At 34.7% G+C, this 26,004-nt stretch overlaps 1 protein-coding gene across 1 annotated transcript in view; it reads right to left on the bottom strand.

Moving 5' to 3' along the window:
• The window catches only part of cdh10a (cadherin 10, type 2a (T2-cadherin)), a 52,448-nt gene extending 26,698 nt beyond the window's left edge, over window positions 1-25,750 (bottom strand). Inside the window, exons 1-3 of the mRNA XM_056476596.1 lie at window positions 25,672-25,750; window positions 12,468-12,831; window positions 6-300 (exon numbers count right to left, since the gene is read on the bottom strand). Of these exons, the coding sequence (XP_056332571.1) occupies window positions 6-300; window positions 12,468-12,689 (517 nt within the window). The 5' untranslated portion in view covers window positions 12,690-12,831; window positions 25,672-25,750. The remainder of the gene's footprint in view (window positions 1-5; window positions 301-12,467; window positions 12,832-25,671) is intronic.
• Between the last annotated feature and the right edge of the window lie 254 nt (window positions 25,751-26,004).

Genomic DNA, 26,004 nt, shown 5'->3' with positions numbered 1-26,004 from the left:
CTCACCGACGTCTGACATTTCAGGTACACTGGCAGCGTAGACAGCCCTGGTAAATTTGGGCTCGTTGTCATTGATGTCATGTATCTTGACAATGAATTCAGTGGCAGGCTCCAGGGGGAGGCCCGTGATCCTGTTGAAAGCCTGGGCCTGCAGTGTGTAAGAGGACTTTTCCTCTCTGTCCAGTCTCTGTGTAGCATGTAAATCCCCAGACTTCTCATCGATACGAAAAACTGTGCCTGCTCCTTCCCCAGAGAGAACGTATCTGGCAGTGCCGTCGCCTCTGTCTTTGTCTGAGCGAAGCTGCATGGGCAGAAAGCAGATCGAGTTTAACCGCACATTCGATATTTGCCAAATCTATCTGGATATTTTCAAATCAAACACTCCAATCAAACACTAGCAGAGCGATATAAAGTTGCTCCTTCAGCAAAATGTTAAAACGATAGGCTTGCATCTTTTATTAAGCCGTGGACTTCGGCTAGTCTTGTTTTCAATCATGAAGAAGAATCTTTTGAAGGGAAAGCTCTCAAGAGACAATAGACACTCATGAAAGCCACAGACTCTTAAAAGTAGAAGTATTCAGAATGTGTTCCATTAAATACTAATGAAGCTTTTAGTCTGTTTTTACCACTGCGTTTCCATCTGCATTTATATATATATATATATATATATATATATATATATATATATATATATATATATATATATATATATATATATATATATATATATATATATACAAAGCTTTTAGAACATGAGTGGCTTGCATGATTTAATCACTGTTCTCTTGTGTTGATTGTTGTTGGAAACTAAATCAATAGTGCTCTATAACACAATAAAGAGGTAAGAAAAATTTAAACAACAGCAGTTAAGAAAACATCTGATTAGCCATATGAATCAAGCTCTACAATGCAGTGGCATTATTTATGAATATCAGATCATTAATATCACACTGTTATGATTTTTGTGACTACAGACTTTACTGTAAAAATATCAGTTAAATAAAATTTGACATATTTCATAATTTTCAGATTTGTTCCATTTATTTATGGTTATGAATTGCATTATGGGACCTTGATCTCTGCTCTGTCCACTCTGTTCCATTCAACTGTGCAGTTTAGAAAAGTGACTTTTATTGACATTTTAATCATTTGAAACAGGTTTGGAAAAAAAACTATCTGCGAAACATTTCCAAACTTTGTTCCATGCTGCCCTTTTTTCGTTGTTGAAAAATGAATTCGCACCTTTGTATTTTCCCATATTGACTATTGTAATGCTTTGTTGGCTGGCGCTCCAAAAGCTACCCTGAACAAGTTACAATTACTGTAAGTTCACACCAAACGTGACAACGCTGTCCGCCTTTTGTGCCGCAGACGAGAGCGTCAAAATTCACTACATTGATCTCGTATTTAAAGGGGCCGTTGCAGCAAATCGGTTACATTCCTGCATAAACATGCTTTCTAGCATGAAAATGTTGTTGAAAACAAATTCAAAATATTTGGAAGATCAAGTTGTTGCGTGTGGTGTGGCTTTGCTCCCCTTATTCAATATGAGTCCATGTCTGAAATATTCTGAAGCAGCAATACTGATTTGTATTGTATTTGTATTGTCGTCATAGTTAGCATGATATACTTTAGTAAGTATAGTAACTTTTTTAAATGTATGTCCCTGTAAGAAAATATCGTAAATAATTAGAAATCCAGCGACCGCAATAATCAAACACTTGGGAACAACTGTGGTCGGAACCAAAGTTTACAGTGACTGCGTTCTCTGGACTTCTCTCAATCGATGGACTTTTTGACTTACAGATATATACACTAGATATCGCAAACGGACCCTAGGGATATGTCAGTAGTGCTGCCACATTTGTACAGTGCTCCTAGGACAAATGTCATTCAACCTCACTAGTCAAGACACTAAAGATGCTGGACTTCAGCACTGTGTACGGGTGTAGTAACGAGTAAACAAAGAAAACAAAGCACAAAGGCAGAACATTTCATAGGTAAGATTTATTTTTTTTACGATCTTGTATGTTATAAACTTTTGTGCTAAACAAGTAACATTATTAATGATAATACAGTCACTTACTGCATTCACCATAAGACAAAGTAGCACCAACTTACACTAAATACTAGGCTTATAGCTAGTTTTGTTGAATGAAATAAGCAAACAATGAAAAATAAATAAGACAACAAGATGCTGCGGTGGTAGAAAATTTGTATTATTGTCGGCTAAGTGAAAGAGTCATTCATAATGGAGATTCATTCCCAAACGAATCATTCCCTCTGTTAGAATGAGAAGTGAAAGCAGGAGAAGAGGTGTGTTTCAAGACACAGATTAGATCAGATTTAACAGGGAGGGAGATAATACATTTTCATGCACACAAACTTATGCTCTTTGTCGTCAATGCCGTGCAGTCACTCATACATCGCTATGCAAAAGTGATGTAAAATTATTATTTTCGTAATTTAAAAAATATTTGTATACTGACCATCAGGAATAGTCCCGATCCTAAATATATGTATATATGTGTATATATCTCTGGCTCTGAATGGCCAGTCCTCCACTGCACCTTGATCTCACATTCATTTCAAAGAAGCGCTACCCTGTACTAAAATGGTGGCTCTCGACACTTATCAACGCCAGCTCCCATTTTCGGCTACTTTGACGCTCTCACTGCTTTTGGTGTGAATGAACAGTTAGTACAAAATTCCACTAGGACCATACAAAATACAAAATACAGCTGACTAGAGCCAGTTCAAGAGAGCACATAACCCCTATTTTGAAAAATCTGCGCTGGCTTCCTGTCAGATTTCGAATTGATTTTAAAATCCTCATGCTTGCGTACAACTAGACAATGGTCTAGCACCACAATATTTATCTGAGCTTTTAATCCTATATACACTCCGAGATGTGCTTAATGTTCATCTGATGCTGGTCTTTTAACTGCTCAGTCGACGCAGCTAAAATCTATAAGAGACCAGGCATTCGCTTCATAGGCGCCTAAATTGTGGAACTCACTGCCCTCTGATATTCGCAATGCAGAATCCCAGAGTATTTTTAAATCATCTCTTAAAGCGTACTTTTTAAGGGAGGCTTTTTATTTTTATTTTATTTGACTTTTACATGATTTTTAGATCTATTACTATTATTATTAATATTTTATGTGTTTTTAATTATTTTTATTATAACATTTTGTTTGCATTTATCCTTGTATCTTCTACTGCTGCACATTTTATGTCTGTAAAGTGGCCTGAGATGCTAATTTTAAAGGCGCTATATAAAAATAAAGTTATGAAAATAATAGAAAAATACAGTCAGTTTATTCTCAGACAATGTCACATCAAACTAAAAAGGTCAACAAAAGTTACTTTTTTAAACTTTTCAACATCCAAAACCTTTGGAGGAGAGATCAGGTATTCCAATAATGTAATTCAAAAGTATAAATAAATGAACAAAAATGAAAAAAGCAAATACTGAAAACTGCAAATGTATGCATATATTGCAAAACTGCATACATTTTTACAGTGTATATACAGTATATAGGTAAAGTTATCATTTTAATTAATCACCTTTGCATGCACATTGTTGTGATAACACTGACACTTTATTTGAGGAATACAAAAAAAATGTATGCAAACTGCAAATGTATTAATACAAATTCTCGTATAAGAACATGACTAAAACGAAACATTTTAATTTCAAAACTCAACACAAATAGTAGGTGAAAGTCATTAAAAAGAGACACACAGTAGTCATTGTTCCAGTTAAAACCTTAGTAGGGGACAGAAAAGTTCCCCTAATTGAAGAATCACCCCGATACATCCCACTGGCTGGGTCATTCGGTTTCCCTTAAATGAGTTTATTTGCCCTAAAGCTGTCCAACTGTCACTGTCTGATGCTTAATTAAATTTTAACCAGTGGGATGAGGCTATATGGCTCCAACAGGCTTCAATGAATTTCAAAAAAATCTAATAAGCAGGTGTTTCATGTGCTTATGAGTGTAGATGGAGGTCCAGCATCTGGTCAGAGTCATGGACATTTAATGCATTTATCCTGGACACTAAGGGCTGTTTTTTTTTTTTTTTTTTAGACAAACATCACCAGCTGACCCCTCAGACACACTCAACAGGATAACAAACATGCATGTCAGTCACATTAACTGATAGAAAGGGCAAATGAAAAGACAGGAAAACATCATAAAGTGGAATGTTTAAAAATAAAAATAGCTATTTATTTGGCCCAACATGGGTTGTTTTTCTAATCACAAGGTCCCTAGACAGTATCCACTTCACCCATACTGCCCTGCAAAGGCAAAAGGCAGTAACTTCATTGGGCAAAAAATGAGAAATGGGACATTCGGGCTATGGATAAAAGGCCTGTAGCTATCCTGGTGAAGGGGGGGGGGGGGCTTTTTTTTGTTTTTATTCTTTTCAATTGATGTTTAAATACTGCATTTTTTGTAATGACATTTTAAGCACTATTTATTTTTTTCTGCATTAGCTTATCGGGTGGTCATCATAACCACAATTTTTTTATGTACCAAAACATTTCCTAATTATTTAGAATAAAGAAAATTTTTTTAAAAATACATATTTATTATTATTTTTTAAAATACAAATTTATCACATCATATGTCATTAAAAAAGGAATCTGTTAAAGTTTTAAATTTAAAACTATAATAAAACTATAATAATTATAAGGCAAATAATAAACTGGTCAGCACATTCAAATTTCCTCGGTGTGAATTTGGCTATTTGAATAATAAAAACTGAAAACATAACAATAATAACGGGTGACGCAGTGGCGCAGTAGGTTGTGTTGTCGCCTCACAGCAAGAAGGCAGCTGGTTCGAGCCTCGGCTGGGTCAGTTGGCGTTTCTGTGTGGAGTTTGCATGTTCTCCCTGCGTTCCTGTGGGTTTCCTCCGGGTGCTCCGGTTTCCCCAACAGCCTAAAGACATGCGTTACAGGTGAATTGGGTAGGCTAAATTGTCCGTAGTGTATGAGTGTGAATGAGTGTGTATGAATGTTTCCCAGAGATGGGTTGCAGCTGGAAGGGCATTCACTGCGTAAAACGTGCTGGATAAGTTGGCGGTTCGTTCCGCTATGGCGACCACGCACTAATAAAGGGACTAAGCCGACAAGAAAATTTATGAATAATAATAACATAGAGCTTCCCAATTTTTGTATTTTCTCTTGTAAAATAGTAAATTTGAAAATTCATAGGTAACAACAATAGCCTAATTAGTATTAAAATAACTTTAATATGCTTCAGAATTCACTTTTATTGCTTAACTCCTTTTTGTTGGTCATTTGTTTCATTCAAGAATAAGGTCCAAGATTTACAGTAGAATAAAAGTTCATTGTAAACCATATTCTCTGTTTAACAACACTACAGTAGGTCAGTAGTGAAAGATGACTTCTCTTATGTCAGATTCCGCTTAGTCTTAAAGCCTTTTTTGATGAGTTATTTTCACAATTAATGATGGCATAGCATTCAAAATAGGACAAATGAGCTGGATCTTTGAATGGGACAAATTCTGGATCTCTTTCAGTGGGCGGTGGGTCTTTCGAACCACCTGAACGCTGCCTGGCTATGGGCCTGCTATCTTGAGGCAAGTTAGAGCTTCATATAATTAATTTGGCTAGGAAACAATAATTTTAAAACAATCTAGCAAGTTAAGATATTTTGCTTTTGTAGGGTAGTATAAATATGTTGCAGTAGATAAATACTTGTGATTTGTTCATGTTACTTCTAAACATTTCTGAATATTTAGTTTTGATTCAGTTCTCATTGAGTATGTTTATATGGACACCAATAATTTTAATACGATTGAGACAATATTCTGATTAAGAGTCTTAATCAAACTAAATTAAGGATTAATCGAACTAAACAGAAATCAGATGAAGACATGAGGAGTATGCCAATTTATTGAAGTGCAGTACAGACATGTAAATACCTTAATCAAACTATTACCATCATGTAGGATTTTTGCTGCATTTTGCTGCAACAGGATAGTCTAAACACACATGGCTGTTTGACGCTATTCTCTGGTCCTACCGAGTCCGAGAAGGACCACACACACCTGCATTGCAAAATGCCAAAGTTTTTTTCTTTCTTAACGTTCGGTGTGCGGTATCAAGTTACATTAAACAATACTCTTCCAGCAGTTCATACTCGCATCCAATATCTTGTTTGTCACAGGGGGCATGCATAAAATGTTCCTGAATAAAAGTGAAAGCCAAACTGCAGTTAAAGTCGACAAATTAAAAATGAAACACCCGAAATTACATGAAACTCCAGAGGAAATGTGGATAGCGTGGTGACGCAATGACGCACGTTAATCGAATTATGTGCTATAACTAGGGTTGGGTATCTTTTGGGGTTATTTCGATACGGGTGCTTAATTGATGCTTTTAAAATGGTACCATTGCCAAAACGGTGCCTGAACCGATACTTCTAAGCCACAAAACTATGGTGGATGATCTTTTATTTGACAAAATCTTAAAAAAAATAATTTTAATAGAACAATATAATTAAAGTTTAAAGTAAACATCAATTCATATTTATATATTCGAATTACATTAATATATTTCCTTTGATCATTTGTTGGTTATCAAAAATTTAAGATTTGCATTATGAAATTGCATTAGCTTACTATTAACCTGTGGAAAGGCTGTCAGCAAAATACTGAACTCCTTCTTTCTAGGGTTGGGGCTTGTGATTATATTTACATGGGTATCAGTGATCTAATGATTTGCCTTAATCTGAATAAGACAATAATATGATCAAGGCGTTTACATGAGTTGATTTTTGAATGTTCCTTTCATTTTCACACTTTAACATATATCACAAAATACTTCAAAAATATTCAAAGTCTTTTTTTTTCATCTTCATAAACAAGATAATTAAATAACTTAAACTCAAAATAATCTTCCTTGTTCATTTATTTCACAATTAACTTTGTACTGGTGTAGGATAACACATTTCTAACATTCAAGTACATCAAGGCACATTGTTGCACCTGTAAACTTACTTACAGTAAACTTACTACACTTGAAGTCAATTTATTTTGCCCTCCCATTCATTTAAAATAATGTTTCTAAACATTTTTACAGTGTTTCCTAAAAAAAAAAAGAATTATTCTGGAGTCATAAGAAGTCGTATAAGCAGTTTTTAATTAAAAAAATTATGGTCAGTATTATTAGCCTCCTTAAGAAATATTTACTGTATATTTTTTTGATATACACAACAAATGTTACAAAATAATTTGACTGATTTCAACTTTCGTAGTAAACTGATTAAGTCTTTCAATTACACTTTAATCTGAATAAAAGACTATAAAATACTTAATGGGAATTTGTCTGAATACAACTGTCTTGCAAAATAACTAGTAAAATATTATGCACTGACTGTCACCATGGGGAAGATAAAAAAGTAGATATTAGAAATTAGTTAAACTATGTTTAAAAATGTGTTGTAAATAAACCATGTGTTGAAGACGGAAATCAAAAATGAATGAAGGCAAAACTAGACTAGTTGAATATGACTTACACGAGTGTGACTGAAAACTACATTTGATCGATGCATTACATCTGTTCTTTGGTACTTGCCGACTGTTTGTAAATTGAATACTGCATTTCCTAACGTAAAACTATTTACACTAGATTTCTGATTAATAATGGTTCGGTGCTAATAAGGTACCGGTGCTATAATGGCACCGGGTTTCGATACCCAACTCTAGCTATAACATGTAAAACGGGATCATAAAAGGAACATTGAAAAATCAACTCATGTAAACACCTTAATCATATTATTGTCTTATTCAGATTAAGGCAAATAATTTGATTACTGTTGTCCATGTAAACATAGTCACTGAATCATTTTGTGGTGCAATTGGTTCAAATGATTCAGTATTTTGAAAAGCATTTGAAAACTTATTGTCAGTATTGTTTTATTATTATGGATTATTTTGAAGAAATGTGTAATTGATTGATTGAGGAATTGTCCAGAAAGAGAAGTTGTAACATTACCGGTAATTTGCGGGAATGCTGCTCTGTGTGAACTCTGAAGGAAAATTGCAGGAAAGATCGTGTTCACGTTTAGAACGTGAGATATTTACTCCAGCCAATCAGAACATTCAGACACATCCACATTCATGCTGTTTATGAAAATAAAAACCTTTAGATATTTTTCCAGACACATTTAGCTTCTAAATGTTAATTGTTGATCTGATAACGTTTCTATGTTTCTTCTTAATGCCAACTCTGTAAAAATTATCGATAAAATGCTTATGATACAGTACTCCGGTGAGCGCTAGCACACAAACATATCATGTACATCTCAACATGCAAAAGTGTTTCTCCATATGTTTACATCGAAGCTGTTCACAATTTGTATCTATCCATGGAATTTGTAATCTAGTCAAGTGTGTAAACATTTAGCCGCGGTTCGCGCTTCTGCCTTTGGATGTCTCTGGGACAAAGCAGCTTCATGAATTCTAAAGCTATAAATAAAAGTGAAACCAACAACAAAAGCCTGACCCCTTCTATGTTTACAAATACAAGCGCAGCCATTTAGAGGTCATTTCTGGTTAATGATTACAGAATTTACCGGTATATTGGAATGGATGTGTGAATGGTCTTTCTCGGAAAAATTCCAGAACGTCCTTGCCTGTGTGAACAGTGCTTTTTTGACTTTACCGGTAAAGTCATTCCAGAAATTTTCCGGATATTTACTGGTATCACTGTGTTAAAGGGGCTTATAGAAACAAAACATTCTTGTTAATGCAAATGTATTCTTTTGTTATAGTCACTATTAGTATGTGATATATTTGCTTAACAAAACAAAAACAGAAAATGTAAAAAAAACATTTTAACCGTATTAAACATTTTCCCACAAGTTCTGTGCGTATACAACACAGTCAGTGTTTTAATAACAGGGGAATGCGCCGCTGAATGTCAGTATGGACTCCTCTTTCATGTTTAATGTGGCATAAATATAGCATGCCTCCGAACTGCGGCTTGATGAATTGCAGTCCCTTCCTTCACACAGTCACTGCAGATGGGTTGGAAGTCAATGGTGGGGAATGAAAAAGAGTGAGTGAAATAGCCCATAATTGTTGATTCCTGTCAGGTCTCTGCGGAGCCACTTTGTCCTGGAAATGAGAGCGGTAAAAAAACTAAACCCTGCTACAAAGTATTCTGTCTCGAAATGACTTTCTCCCACTCTCTTTTGCTTTCTGTCTCTCTCTGCCTCTGTGAATATTCATGCCTCAGCGAGTGCGTAATGCATATTTGCGTTACTTTATGTTCTTTGATGATGACATCAAGTTTGTCGAAGTGCCTAGCACACAGCACCGTGTTTAAATCCGATGTCAAACCATATAACTCTCAGAAAAAACAAATAAGGTGTGCACATAAATAAATAAATGCATTTCAACTGTAATTATGAATGAATGAATAAGAATCTAGTATATTGTACATATAAACTCTTTGGCAGCAATATTTTTAATGCATTAGGACATCAAGTAATTAGAATGTTTAGGAACAGAGAAAGTATTTGGGTCACGTAGAGGAGGTAACTTTACTTTAAAGTTATTGAACCAAAAGACATTCTGGATTTGCAAACTTAAATTGCTTAGCTCAAACGGTATGACTAAAGAATTCGATCTTTCGTTTTGCCTTTAAAGGAACACACCACTTATTTTAAAATATAGGCTCATTTTTCAAGTCATCTAGAGTTAAACAGTTTACAGTCTTTAAATCCATTCAGCCAATCTCCATGTCTGGAGGGGGCACTTTTAGCTTAGCTTAGCATAAATCATGGATTTGGATTAGACCATTAGCCTCACACTTTAAAAGCTTGCTTTAAAATGACCAAAGAGTTTAAATAATTTTTCTATTTAAAGCTTGACTCTTAGAGTTACATTGTGTACTAACACCAACGGAAAATGTAAAGTTGCTATTTTCTAGGCTGATATGTCTAGGAACTATATGGTAAGTGTAGTATAGCTCATTCATTTATTCATTCATTTTCTTTTCGGCTTAGTACCTTTATTAATCTGGGGTTGCCACAGCGAAACGAACCACCAAATTTTCCAGCATATGTTTTACACAGCGGATTTTCCAGCTGCAACCCATCAATGGAAAACATCCATACACACTTGTTCACACACATACACCACAGACAATTTAGCATACCCAATTCACCTATGTCTTTGCACTTGTGTGGGAAACCGGAGCACCCAGAGGAAACCCACGCGAACATGGGGAGAACATGCAAACTCCACACCAAAATGCCAACTGACCCAGCAGAGGCTCGAACCAGTGACCTTCTTGCTGTGCCACCGTGATGTCGTAGTATAGCTCATTCTAATTTGATTATTAAGGAATTTTGCTGTCGTATTAGAGATGTGAACCTACACTGGTCTCAGAGATCGGTTCAGTTACGATTATCATGCCATCGATTCGGTTCAATTCGTTATCTCGGTGCATTGACGATGCTTTCCATAAACAATTTTATATTTTAATTCACAGTACAACAGTTTTTGTATTGAAATTTATAATTTTTACATACATTTTATATTTATTTGTACTACAATCTTTAATACAAGCAGTCTGATATATGTATGGTACCTTTAATTGTACCTGCGCAAAGAAAACACTCTTTTTTAATGCATCAAACCAAACTCAAGTACATGCACAGAACAACAGGAGCACTTAAAGCAAATAAACAAATGTACATATTATCCCACTTACTTTTTGAGCCTTGTTGAGCGAGTTAAACGCCTATGATTGGTCACGCACTCAACAGATAGGGTTGCAATTGTCGAACGAAATGTTGGCATTTCCCCGTGTTTGCATGGTCTTCCTCCGGGTGCTCCGGTTTCACCCACAGTCCAAAGACATGCACTTTATGGTATATTGGATGGACTAAATTGGCCGTAGTGTACAGATTTGCCTACTAAGAATACGTGAGTGGTGTCACACGTTACTGCAGTAAATTGCGGCAGAGCACAACATGGTCTAACACAAGAAATACATGGCCACCAGAGGGCAGTTATGCAACATAGAGAACATACTGAACTGATAGACTGCAGCCAGAGCATGTGAACAGCTGAGTGGCGAGCATGGTCATACGCTTGCTCGCCGGTAGGCTAACTCAAATTTTTTTTGTAACTAAAAAATCTTAAATAACTGTCTAAAATTAAAGCACTTCGATAAAATAAGTTTCTCTTTCAAAGCGTCGTTCTTTCTTTCTTTTTAAGTACAGTTTTAATAATATTTTAATAGGCCTACAGTAAGTGATCTACTGTGTATTTTATAGCCTATTTATTTAGGCAGCTGTGTGTGTTATCTTATACTATAGTTTAACTGACTGTTATTTTAAACTAGGAGCTCTGAACATAATTCAAATTATAAATTTGCTTCCATGACCACGTCTTATTAATGCATATCCTTGTTTTAATTAAAGTTATACTTAAATTAATTATGAAGTAGAATAATTCATTCCTGGAATAGTCCTACTAAATCTATAAAAACTAAAGAATTAACTTACAAATGAATTCATAGCATTTAAGCCTGCATGAACTAAAAGAACACATACAGGTACAAAATTCTAATCGAATAGATTCTAAAATGAATGAAGAAACGTGCATTCTCAGTAGCCACATTTGTATAAGTTTGCATGTGAATGTGTTTCCCATTATAGGATTGCAACTGGAAGGGCATGTGCTGTGTAAAACCTATACTGGAATAGTTGGTGGTTCATTCCGCTGTAGCAACCCCTGATAAATAATGGAATAAGTAAAGGAAAATGAATGAATAATCTAACAATACAAATCAAGCTTTAAATAGGAAAATTATTGAAACATTTTGGTCATTTTGAAGCAAGATTTTGAAGCTAGATGATAATGGTCTAATTCGTTTCAATGATTTATGCTAAGCTAACCTAAAAAATGTCCCCACCAGACCCTGAGATCAGCTGAATGGATTTCAAAACTTGTTAAACTCAACTGCTTAATATGAAATAAGTTATAAAATGAGCCTATTTCCATAATAAGTAGAGTGTTCCTGTAATGCTTAACAAATGATGAACTATTTGCTAATGCTTAATAAATGATTCATAGCATGCAGCTATTATAAACTGTTACTATATTCTTAATGATTGAACGTCGGCTAGTTAATGATGACGTCAACATAAGTGGTGATTTAAAAAGAGGGTTGAGGGATTGAATTACTCTATACGCCAAGGAAGACTTTGTGCTAGAAACATTTGTGTCTGTTTCCTGACAAATGTAAATTAAAACAGCAAAACAAGAATGTCTGTATGAGCGTGGATCGCTACTTGCTCCATTCATAAATGAATAAATAAATAATAATAAATAAAATCAGGCATTTGCATCTCCTCCAAACACTATTTTGCTAGACATAGGGGCTTGTGGGCCTGTGTTATCTTGGACGCTCACCTTGCCGACATACTGATTGTTATTTCCCATGTATTCCTCCGACAGGAAGAACTGCCTCCACATCCAGTCCCTTTTGGATCTGTGCAGCACCATTTTATCTCCTTTCATCTGATAGCTCCAGTTGTGAAAGAGATTCCCATCATTCCTCTCTAGCAGTATGACTGGAGAGCTCAGGTGCGGAAAGACCAGTGGAAGCAGCCAGAGGAAGTGATTCATTATCATTGCAGCCAATCGATCGTCACGATGACAGCGACTCCTTATGAATAAGCTAAGAAGGCGAGGCAGCGCTGAATTGAAAGCGATGTAGATGGCAACATCAGCAACCCTGACATTGTAGAATCGCCTTTGATCCTCCTTTAATTCCCTGTAAAAATTAATCAAAGGGAAAAAGTTACAGTGTGTTGGAGGTCACTGCAGCCCTTGTCAAGATGCAACACTCGTTTCTTACAGTGTAATCTCTTTGTTGTTTGTGGAATATATCCCACTGGGCCTTCGTGCACTATTCGGCTCACAGAAGATCAAACATGTAGCCTCACACAAAACCTTGCATATAACATGCCCTTACAATTAACAGAAGCGCCTGCATCGGTAAACACAGTTAAGGTGGAATACTGAGGCAGGTCTGTGTTATGATCAGGGCAGATTGTTGTTATGGCTTGCTGAAGTTTTACCCACGGATTTTCAGTAATTACTGCATTTTAAAGCCTTTGATGATTGATAAATACCATTAAGAGACTGCATGTAGATAATTCAAGTGATATGTAGAATTCAGAACCCCTTGTGAACAATAGGAGATTAAATTATGGCAGCTTTTACTCACAGTTGTCCTGTTCCAGGTCAGTTTATTGTTATTTATAATATGTGATTAGATCAACATAAGATGTTTTGAAGAATGTTGGAAACCTGTAACCATTTTAGTTGTGAATACACAGTTGAAGTCAGAATTATTAACCCCTCCTTTGATTTTTTTATTTCTTTTTTAAATATTTCCCAAATGATGTTTAACAGAGCAAGGACATTTTCGCAGTATGTCTGATAATTTATTTTTTTTCTGGAGAAAGCTTATTTGTTTTATTTTGGCTAGAATAAAAGCAGTTTTAAATTTTTTGAAAAAAACATTTTAAGGTCAAAATTATTAGCCCCTTTAAGCTATAATTTTTTTCAATCAACAGAACAAAGCCATCGTTATACAATAACTTGCCTAGTTACCCTAACCTGCCTAGTTAACATAATTAACCTAGTTATGCCTTTAAATGTCACTTTAAGCTGTATAGAAGTGTCTTAGAAATATATAGTGAAATATTATTTACTGTCATCATGGCAAAGATCAAATTAATCAGTTATTAGAAATGAGTTAGTAAAACTATTATGTTTAGAAATGTGTTGAAAGAATCTTTTCTCCGTTAAACAGAAATTAGGGGAAAACAATAAACAGAGGGCTAATAATTCAGGAGGGCTAATAATTTTGACTTATCAACTGTATATATGCTGTATATAAGCATTCAGGTTTCCAACATTCTTCAAAATATCTTCTTTTGTGTTCAACAGAACAAAAACACTCCAACTGCTTTGGAACAAATCAAGGTGGAGAAAATGAGGATAAAAGTTTCATTTTTGGCAACTTTTTCTTTAAATGAACTCTAAAACAGCACTGCACTTAACATATAATAGGAATCAGCATTCTGAAACACTAACAAAGAAATTATTTTACATTGCATAGAATTTAAACAAAAAAATGTAGAAAATAGATTTTCTGTTACATGTTGTGAATGGACATTCCTTGCTGTCCACATCGCTGAAAGCAATGTTAAGATGAATGTTAAGAGTTCAGATGTAAAAACCTCTGATAGCCATCTTAAATTTTCCTCTAAATTTAGCATTTTCATCAAGCTCCTGTGTGTATGTTCAGTAATATCATTTTTTTGCCAAATAGTAAGTCATTTTCCTGGTCTTTAAAGTGAAATAACTCAACATAAACAAAGGAGGCTGAGAAAAATGTTCATTTTTGATGGAAATTTTAGACAGCACTTAGAGATTTTTGCATCTGAACTCTTTATATGTAAATATATACTTGTGGCTTTTTATCAATAACAAAAAACAAAACAAAATTACAGTGCTGAGAAAACAGCAGTTAGGAAGGAATCAGATGATAGAGGTATGATTTGATGATGATGAATATGATGATATGATATGATGTGAATGTGTTTGCACAAGCTCTGCAATCTACTGGCTTCGGATCAACAGATGAGATTCCAATTCCACTGTTATGATAGTTTGATTACAAAATGAGGCTATACAAAAAATCTGGTTTTGTTCGACTTGTTTGTAAGAATTATTCCTTTATCTTTGCAGAAAGTCAGAAAGTCTTGGAAGGTTCAGAAAAGTCCTTATTATTACAATTTCAAAAGGAGATGTTCACACATTGAAAAAATAAACGTTAAAAATAAAAATAACAAACAATTAATGCTAATGAAAGTCCTACAAGTAGATACTTATTATGATGTAAGCTTTAAGCTTTTTTGTTTGTTTTAGATTACACATCTATAACTAATCCTCTGAATAAGCATATTTAGCTTTGTTTTGTTTACATCTGTTTGTATTTAACCTTCAAATGTCTTCAAATTTTAATTTAGAATTTTTATAATAATCTAAATCGTGCCTAACCTTTGCTGCCTATGTTTTTGTCTAGATTGTTAGTCGTAAATAAATTATATGCTAGATTACATTATCTCAAAGCTTAATTTAGTGGCACTAATGCACAATACAGGATTTTCCTGAAACCAGTTAAGCGCAAATCCTGCCCCACAGCAAAATTCACTGGTTAACTCAAGCACTTCATGGGCTCAGTTCAGAGTTTAGAAGAAAATATATATAGTTATTGTAGATCTGATCTTGACAAACAGAGTGATGCTATATATCAGGATGCTACAGAAGCTATACTGAGCAAATGTTCAGAAAATCAGAATAGGTATGGACCAATGTCAAATTAAAATACACTTTTTTTTGTGGGTTGAGGTTAGTACTTTGCAATGTTTATCTGCTATGTTAATACTCTAAATGCCAATTTAATTATTCAAGCTGACATTACACAGTAATATACTTAAATAAATAAATAAATAGTCCAAAGTGCATTGACTTCATTTTATATGGAATATATTACCATGCAGTACTGCCTAGTTATAGTTCTACAAATATAGTTTATAGTATATATACAAAATCCTGAAACAGGCGGATCTGCCAACTGATGATAAACAGTAAAAATCCCTTAGGGAAAACCATTAACAATCAAGATTATGTGATTTGCACTGTAAGATAATTCCAGATTTTCACAACATGTTGATTTAATTTTTCACAGTAAATAACATTAGTATCACTTTACAGGATTTAACTATATTCACAGTAATGTGTTGTCTTCAGATTTTTATTGTGCAATTAATTTAGCATGATTATTGTATTATTATTGTAAAAAGGGTATATCTTTTGCATGTTCGTTATAGGAATTCAAACTCTTTTTATTTCATTCAACATAAACATTAATACAAATACATTTGTATGCTAGTATTGGCACTTTTTTGATATTTAGAAATAACAAAATGTTATTGCAGCCCCAAAAACTATTTGGTTACCTTCAAAAATAACTTAATAAATAAAGAAAATCACCCTGTTTTGAAATGACGTGAATGTCATAGCACATTTTCATTTTTGAGTACACTGCAACTTTATTTAATTTTTAAGATTAACATGAAAATATGAAATAATTTGACTGAACATATCTGTGTGCTTAGCCAAAAAATGTAATAAGCTGAAACAAAAGTAACTGATTCATAGAACAAAACACTGTTAAACAGCCAAAATGATTTCAAAGTCAGAGTAAATGTCAGAATGACTAGCCGAGGAAAGCCTGCTTCACAGTAAAATATAGTTGATTCTACAAGATAATACTGTGAAATCACAGTAATGGACTTTACTGTCTACTGTGAAGTTAAAAAATATGGCTGTAATTTCACTGTAATTTATTGTAACAAAATCACAGTAAATTACTGTGAACTACCTCAGAGTAATTTGTTGTTAATTTACATACAGTATTTTACTGTGAAAGTAATGCAATTATTAGTCAGTAATTTACTGTGAATTTAAGGTCAAATGTTTTACAGTGTGGTGTCAAGGCTTTGCAATCAAAAAATGTGGTTATAATGGAAGTCAATGGGGCAAAAACAACCACCAACATAACGAAAGGGTAGTACATTTGAACAAAACACAAGGGTTGTATGCACAAAAAATATTGTCTATATTCACTGTGAAATGGATAACAGTATTCATTTTCCAAATGGGTTGCACTCGAGCTGTGCGTGTAGTTAAGTATGGCATAAACTAAAGTGCTGGCAATCATTTGTTTTTGAACAATTCATTTGATTCATTGATTCATTAATAAAGTATTTTACTTTGTTTATAAAATAATCATCTGTTTTGAGCTGATCTTTTTAAATGAAGGATTTAATAAAAGAATTTAATATATAGAATTATTAAAAATATATATTTTATTAAAACATGCATGCATGATTAGCTGGAAAAAATGATAATTAGGCTAATGTGGTGAAAAAATCCATTATGAAAATTTGACAAACTAGTCCGTTACAGTGACAGGGACCAATTATTTCTAGCACAACCTCTAACTGTTATTCAGTTAAGACCCTCGGCATCAATATTGATCGAGATAACATTCACGTCCCGTGTGGATTTTTCCAGCAGTCACAAACAATGATTAAAGTCTGCGAGTGAATGAAGAGACAACCCTTATTCGCAAATTGATTCTTATTCCAATGTCATTTTCTTATTCCCTTGTCCTCTTAATACGTTCCACATCCAGATCGATTTCCAGAGGGAGTACTATAGTACGGGTGTTATAGCTACATCGGAGCTGAGAGAAATCAACGTACGTAAAGGGGATCAATAGCAGACCTTGATTATATGTCACAGAATGACTAGGGTCGGATTCAAATGCTGGTCACACGACCTAAAAGCTCTTGCTCGCTGCCTCAAATAGTGATTGCTGTTGGCAGAGTGGCCTGGCGCTGTGTTTATTCCTGAGCTTTCAGCCTGAGTGTTTAAGCATGACAGCCGATGTGCGATACATTCAATTAACTGGGACTAAGTGAAACATTACTCACCTCCTTTTCACCTTTTAGAGAGGATTTTTTCACGAGCATCCCCTTAAATGTAGCAAACAGAGTTTTAATGCCCTTAAATGTTTGAATGCCTGTCCCGGGAGATGTTTAACGCCACTATTCAATTTATAATCTGCTGTTAGAAAACACATTAGCGCTCAGTCTGGTCAGCAGGCTCGCGATTTGCTGCCAAGTTACATAGCTATGTACAGTGCTCAGCATATGTAAGTACACCCCTCATCTTTTAAATTCATATTTTTAATAGGAAGCTATACAATATTATTTTTGTGCATATGCAGTTGACAGGGGGGATACGTCCCCCTCACTTTTAGAGACAGACTATTTAGAAACAGGTGATTAATAATTATATAAAAGTATGATCTCGTACAGCTGTCCCCCCCACTTTTAAAATGTCCGCTACTCCCCTGCTGCCTAGTTAACCTAATTAACCTAGTTAAGCCTTTAAATGTCACTTTAAGCTGTATAGAAGTGTCTTGAAAAATATCTAGGCAAATATTATGTACTGTCTTAATGACAAGTATGAAATAGATCAGTTAGAAATGAGTTATTAAAAGTATTATGTTTAGAAATGTGTTGAAAAAGTCTTCTATCCATTAAACAGAAATTGGGGAAAAAAATAAACAGGGGAGCTAATAATTCTGACTTCAACTCTACATTAGATTAGTCAGTACTGAAGCTCAATCTGGAGCTTATCTAACAAAATAACTTAAAACCAAAACCTAGTACAAAATTTATAGAAAAATATTAAATACAAATTTAAAAAAAGAGGAATAATCAAGAGAAGCAAAAAAATGTTTGTTTTTTTTTGCAATATTTTGCTTGATTTTAATTGTTTTATCTTTCAATTTCTAAATATGTTTGGTGACTAAAATATTATTTTAATAAATATATCTGTTTATTGAATCTGTTTGGTGTAAATGCACCAAAATACATTGCATATATCCACTGAGAAATGGATAAAAATATTCATTTTCAAAATGGGGTGAAAACGGGGTGTACTCAATTATGCTGAGCATTGTACCATAAATGAAAAAATGAAATGTACAGTAAACATATTGTATATTTGATGATTTAACATACATTATTCTAAAGCTTTTACAAAGATTATGCCAGTGCTTGAACTTCTGTAGGCCTACTTGAGCCAAATAAAGTCTTCATCTTGATTTTTTTTTTCCTTTTTAATTTTTAGCTAGTTGCTAGTACACATATAGTTTGAATGTAAAATGTAAATGAATCTTTTTTGTTCAGCTGTATATATTCATTCTGTGTTTCTCTGGATTTTTGTATTTTGTGAGTGGTTTTAAAATTAGTTTTAGTGTACAAAAGACACTTTTTTTCCTACCTTTAATATTGGCACTTAGAGCATTCTTTTTTTTAAATTCAGATTTTTTTTCAATATGTTCTTTTATTTGTTGTGATTGAGAAACTGAGTTATTCTACACAATACAGATTTCTTGAATTTTCCAGAATGCCAAGTTAAAATATTGGAATTCTGTTGAATATAAAGATGTTTGAAAGCATAGCACAGTTTTTCTATTTCATATATATATATATATATATATATATATATATATATATATATATATATATATATATATATATATATATAAATATATATAAATACAATATATATATATATATATATATATATATATATATATATATATATATATATATATATACAATAAATATATATAAAAAAGGACACAAACCAAGGTGAATAACAACAATAATGCAGGCATCAACAAAAGCATATACTGATAAACAACCTTGTAACTCACAAAAGGACTGTCTTTAAAGACGTACAGGGTATTGTTCAAAACAATTCCATTATATTGAAAATGAATGGCATTTTTATTTCCGAAACAAACTGTTAAACTCTGTTAGAAAATATCAGACCATTGAATTCCTATAGTGACCAATAAGAATCCAGTATTGCATAGCGCCTACTTCGCCACTGACCTCTAACTTCTCGAAAAACATTCCTTACATTCAGCTTTGTCTTTGGACACAATCATTTCAGATCAACCAATTTTTCATCAATAGAACAGGAGTTTTCACCAAAATACCTTCCACAGCACAAAGGTTAATCGGTAGCAAAATTTGAGATATTGCAAACCAGAATGTGATAACTTGTCATGTTAATATTTGAATTTGTAGTTGAACTTTACACATACTGTACAGCTCTGATGTAAAAAGCTGACTCTGTCGATTTGCAATAAACCATATTTTGAATGTGAAGTTGCAGAGTAATAGTTATGAATTTGCCAAATGTCATTCACATGAACAAAGTTTTTACACATGTGTGCTGTACATTTACCATAGCTTTTAGTTTCAGTTTCAGTTTTATACATAAGTTGGCACTTGCAGCCCATTTACAAAACTCGCGTGCACTTGTGTGAGAAAACCAGGGGGCTAAGGAAGAGATGAAGCCCATTTTGTTGGCCAAAGTCTGACCAATGAACAACACCAGTCAGCACGTGACTTGGGAAAAATTTTATTAAATAGGTATTTACTTCGCTATTTATTTATTTTAAAGTGTGGAAAATATATATTTGCAAATATTGTCATGGTTTAAGGAAGACAATAAATACATTTGAATAGATTTGAAAATAATGCACATTTAAAGGAAAATAAAAAGCAGCGCAATGTGTGATCATGTGTGATATCGAAGCGCCACCTATTGGTTAGTGATGATAGCGGAAGAATATTCGGGAGAGACGGGGCATGGCAGCAACGTGGCATTTCGCCATTTTCTTATCGCTAGGAAACTTCGTCTTTACTACTTAGACCTCTTGTCATCGAAGGCAATTCCATGTAAGTATCATCTGTGTTGATTGATATGACAATCTAGCTGTAGCAAACCGTCTCAGTCATTTCTGCTAGCTATCGATATAAAGATACTGTGATAATAAACCGCTGCACAAGACTGGGATAAAAAGCAGTGTTGCCAGTTACAGCCTTTTCCAGCCCAAAAGCTATCCGAACCCCGCCAAACACACAAAACACCCCAAAATATTAGATTAATATTTTATTTAATTTAAATTTATTTGAATCGAAATTAACCTAGTTACTTTAACTGTCATAATTTTAAACCATACAGCAAACAAAACCAGCAGTCACAGAACCACAACATAACGCTGCCCCCCTCTCACCCACACGTTGATTACACTACCTATTAGAGTATGTTTTACTTTTGAAATGGGGTATAAATTGTTTCATTTGGCATTTAAATTCTTTTGAATGTAATTAGATGCTGTCAAACAACGCTTCTATGTTTGTACTTGCTGTCAATTGTGGAAAAAAAATAATCAATAGATAGTTATAAATTGATGTGAGTTAAACTCCAGCTGCTGTGTGATGTGCGGCATGCAAGTGGGGGTCAGATTTTAATACCACTTTCCTTCAATACAATAAAAGGGTTCTTAAATGACAAAAACAATGCAAGCACATTTTCTTAAAAACAGCAATTAAACCAAAGATGGGTTAAATGCAGGGTATTTTTACAGTACCACCTGTGGGACAAATAATTGCTGAGGGGCTACCATCAAAACGATGCCAGCTGCAATGTGTAATGACGTCACTTGGCTCCAACCAACAAAATTACTTTTCTGCTTTTTCATAAATAATGAATGAAATGATAATGAATATATTATAATAAAACATTGTAAAAAAGATTTTTTCCCCCAATAATATCTTTGAAGTGTCAACTCATAAAAGTGTGAATACATATTCTTACAATATTTCTTTGGTGCGCTGATTAGCAGTGGTCAATGGGCGAATTCCCGGTTTGTTAACATTCAAGATGTGTGCGCATCGAGGTTGCAGAAAAAACCATGAGCGCTAGCATTTACAGTAAGGGAATAACATCTGATGCGGTGCAGAGTTTGTTGTTATATTGATTACATATTATATATTATTTACATAATACTTTCAGCATATAATAACAGCTTGTCACCCAGTGATAAGCACAGTTATTTAGCAAAATTAACGTTAAAGTGAGCTGCATTCATCTGACAGATCCATTTGTGATAGCACCCTCCCAATTGATATTGGATAAGACGAAATAGTCAAGCATCCAGCCCTGAAATATACAACTATCTCATTGAAACTCCAAGTGATTTTATAAGAGAGAAGTTAAAGGCCTACAAGTCTTTGGATGCCTAAAATTTTGTTCTGTGTGGTCATGTGCAAAAAATAATGTTCCATGGTTACCAGATTCAAAACTTTGTAGTGCTAAAAACTGAGGTTTTGCCTAGCCAAAGACAAGGGAAAGAAGACGGAACCATAAAAGCCAGAGTAATCATCAAACAAGCAAAACAACTGCATTCTGACAGCGAACTGCATCTGTATGGCCGGGCATGTGAAATAAAATTTTACATTTCATTCAGTGTCTGCAGCTTAATTAACCATATTTAACTGTTTTTGCTGAAATCATTGCTGCAATCAAAAGCGAGTAATGTGTATGATTCAGCATATCGTAAACTTACCTGATATAAAATAAAAACTGCAGAGTCGAGCATTTTTAATTAGGTCCTTACTCCATTCAGCTCTTATGATGGCTGTTAGCTAAAGACATCTGTGGTTGGCATTAAAAGCAGTGTGGTGTGCGGTAAAATTTAAGTTTTCTATTTTTGGACTTTTGAATTTGACATCCTAACACGCAACACGACATGTTTGCTATTGCAACCTGTCTTTTTTTGCAACCGCTATGCGCGGTTGAACCTGTGTAACGTTATGTGTGGCGTAGGTTGGTAATTCCCCTATTGGTAAGCATTGGCCAATATAATGGCTCCACCTTTTCTTGCACAAGTGAGTTTTGCATCTAGAATATCGCAAAAGTCAAAACTTGAACTAGTATTGTCAGACCTAAAAGGGTGTGAGTGCCGACTTATGGATGTACAGCAAAGCAAAACTTGATATAAAAAGCTAAAGCAAATGTAAAAATTGTGTCTGTCATTTTGCTTGTGAATGACATTTGACATTCATATCTTCAAATTCAAACACGCGTGTTTTAATTATTGTCTGTGTGTGCAAATCAAGAGATTAAGCATTCGCATCAGAGCTGTGAGTGTAAATTTCAACTTACAAATATTAATATAACAAGCTCTCACATTCAGATTTACAAGCTCTCGAGTTTTGCTACTGAAAGTGTGTAAATTTACACATCCTCTTCATCATTCAGCATGATAACAGCGCCGATGTGGTTGTGTAAACATCTTTTTGACTGCTTAATATCGTCAAATAAAGTGCTGTGCATTTCCTTGTTAATTCCCAAACGTACCCCCCGGCTGGCATAAAAACCATCTCTGTTTTGTAACATGTTATCCACTTTGATTATTATTATGATTAAATGCAGCCGTTATAATTTAAACTCTTTCCATGAACCTTATTAGAATATTAATCCTAGATGTGCGCCGCATAATAAGCAGCCTTTGACATCTCATGAATTTTAAGGTATAAGTGGTCAGTGATTTGGCCGGGGAAAGAGAGAGATGGGCATTAGATACACTCTCGGGACGTGCCGTATATCACCTATTAATTAGAGAATTAGCATTAATGCCCGCAGCTCAGAGTCAAGTGCGCTAAGTCCTTGTATCATGGAGCTGAATCTGCGCTCCCCACTGAGCCAAAATACCTTGTTTTTAACTCATTTCTCCCGTATTCCGGCGCATATGCAAATCCAATGCAAATCTCTATGCCCATGACTGTCCTTGCCACATGCAAGGCAGCCTAAATCTTGTAGATTACTGCACCTGCTTAAGCAGAAACATTTACATCTTCTCCACCGGAGAGTCTCACACAAACAACAAGCTGCCACAGATGCAACAGTTACCACTTGGGGGAGCCCAAGACCTTTTTCTCTCCTCCGTTCCCTGTATGAATCTCCCCATCACTCCATCCCTCATGCTGGACGGCTCCCACAGCTGGCCTCTCCCTTGCAATATTAATGCCCTGTCTTCTTTGTTTTGAAACTTTGGTACAGATCAGATATGCACCATGTTGATTGCCTGCCTGGAGGACCGGCTTTGATTCTGCCAGGTTCACAGACTCAAGGCAATCATTTACAGGCCGAGATATTAGACAGAACACTTTTCTCTGATTCCGTGTGGCTCTGAGGATCTAATGAATTCAAAAGTGAGCTTCGGATGGAGCCCACGGAGGTCTTGTCTGATTAAAAAAATTATGTGTGTTGTCGGAGAAGGGCAAAGAGGAAGGGAGGGCTGCGAGGTACACAGGCGTTGATACTGGAGATGACACTCCTGCTAGACGAACAGTCCTTGACCTCCTAAAATGCATTTCATAGGTCACTTCCTTAGGTCACAGTGTACGTGTTATTACAGTACAGTAGCTTCTTGAAAAGAAATACACTGGTCAGATCTTTCACCTCGTAATAAAGCAAATTGCCTCGCATTTCGAGGAGAAATAAATCGAGAGAGATGATATCAGGAGAGAGAGAGAGGGAGAGGAAGCATGTGGGGCTTTATCTCATGATTTATCTCTGTGTTGAAAGGCAATTATACATGTGACAGTGGCTCAGAGGAAGTGTGCGCTTTAATTTGTGCGAAACAGTCATGCCATTATGTGCTCACGTCAGATGTATAAATCACAGTCTGCATGTATTGGCTTGAGCTCAGAAGGAAAATCTGATCAAAACTGAGCTAAAAACGGTCATTATTAAAGGCGCTTTTAGATGTGCACACAGACAAGAAGCAGTCCTAACTGAAGATCGTTCACTGCATTTGATTTTCAAAGTCACGAGTGGTACAAACACAATTAAAATGAAAAGCTGAACATGCTCTGTCTATCCTACACCATCAAAGACAGCGATGTTTATGCAGGTTTAGTGTTAGAGCTTTGCCAACATGCTTCAGAATCTGCACCGCTCTAGCTAAAACCTTGGGTTAAGGATCACAAACAGAGACAGTGGTGCATGAAAGCAATTTCCCTTCGTCGTCTGTGATATGTTTTATGTCAAGGATCAAACGCGCGCGCAGACCTCTAAACACGTGTGCACACCTCCTTGTAAAAAGCGACGGGGCGATTAAACGCACAGGGATCGAGGGAGGATATTAGAAACTTCAGCTGCAGTCATGACTCCTGTGGGTGGGAAAGTTGATCTTGATATAGTTAGTTTCAAGAATACCACCTTTTTTTTAACACAAATAGATTTATTACAATTGACTATTTATTTATTTATTTATTTATTTATATATTTATTTATTTACTTATAAAAATATTTTATCAGTATTATACTTTAAATGTATAAATAAAGTATAATACTGCTAAAATATATAATGAATAAATAAATACTTATATATACATTTAAAGTATTAATGATATACAATATAATTCATATTATAATTCATATTATTATTATTATTAATAGTGTTGATAATAATAATAATATTATTATTAATAGTATATTCAACAATAATGATAATAATAATAGTAATATATTAAAAATAATTATAGCAATAATAATAATAATAATATTAATAATATATTCAATAATAATAATACTATATTAAAAATAATTATAGCAATAATAATATTAATAATAACAATTTATCTTTTTTATTCTTTTTTAGCCCAATTAATTATAGCAAACTTCAGTAATGCAGGAATCGTACATATATTAAGTATTTCTGTCTGTTCTGTAGATAGATAGACAGACAAACAGACAGTCAGACAGACAGATATATAGAAAAGTCCCAAAAAAATTGCAGATGACCGGCATTTCATGTCAGATTATGTGATCTGACAAGTCTGTGGCATTATGACAGAGGGTCGAAAAGCCATTCCAGTCTATTACATTAAAAATCCCATCCGTGATGAGGTTGTTGAGGAGGGGGGGGGGGGATACAATTCCGTGCATGGAGATGGAAGCATCCAAAAGTATTTAGCTTCAGATGCGAGTTTCAGACAATTTCAAACTAGTCCAGCATGCATTTCCCATGCTATTTACTGTAGATTAGTTGCCTTTATCTGAAGAGTAAGAAGCGTAAAGCTCTTACCTTAACAAAACAGCGTCCTGTGCTCTTCTGAGAGCATGTCATCCTCATGGAAGTGCAGCGCTGGCTTCAGTGTTCGCCTCTTGGCAGCGCTCAGATTCCAAGACTGACTACAGTTGTGTGAGACTCCAGCTGCCTCTCTCTCTCTCTCTCTCTCTCTCTCTCTTGCTCTCTCTCTCTTTCTCTCTCTCTCTGTCACATAGACACGCACACATAAAGCCCTCTCTCTCTCTCTCTCTCTCGCTTTCCCCAGCTCTATCCTTTCTTTCTTGCTCTGCTGGACAAGGATGCAGTTTGCAGAGGGGAGCAGGCTCTGATTGGCTGCCATTCATAAGA

This window comes from Danio aesculapii, chromosome 2 (genome assembly GCF_903798145.1).
Source record: "Danio aesculapii chromosome 2, fDanAes4.1, whole genome shotgun sequence".
Taxonomy (NCBI): domain Eukaryota; kingdom Metazoa; phylum Chordata; class Actinopteri; order Cypriniformes; family Danionidae; genus Danio; species Danio aesculapii.
Note: the sequence above shows the minus strand (reverse complement) of the source record. Positions and strands in the feature narration are given on the sequence as shown.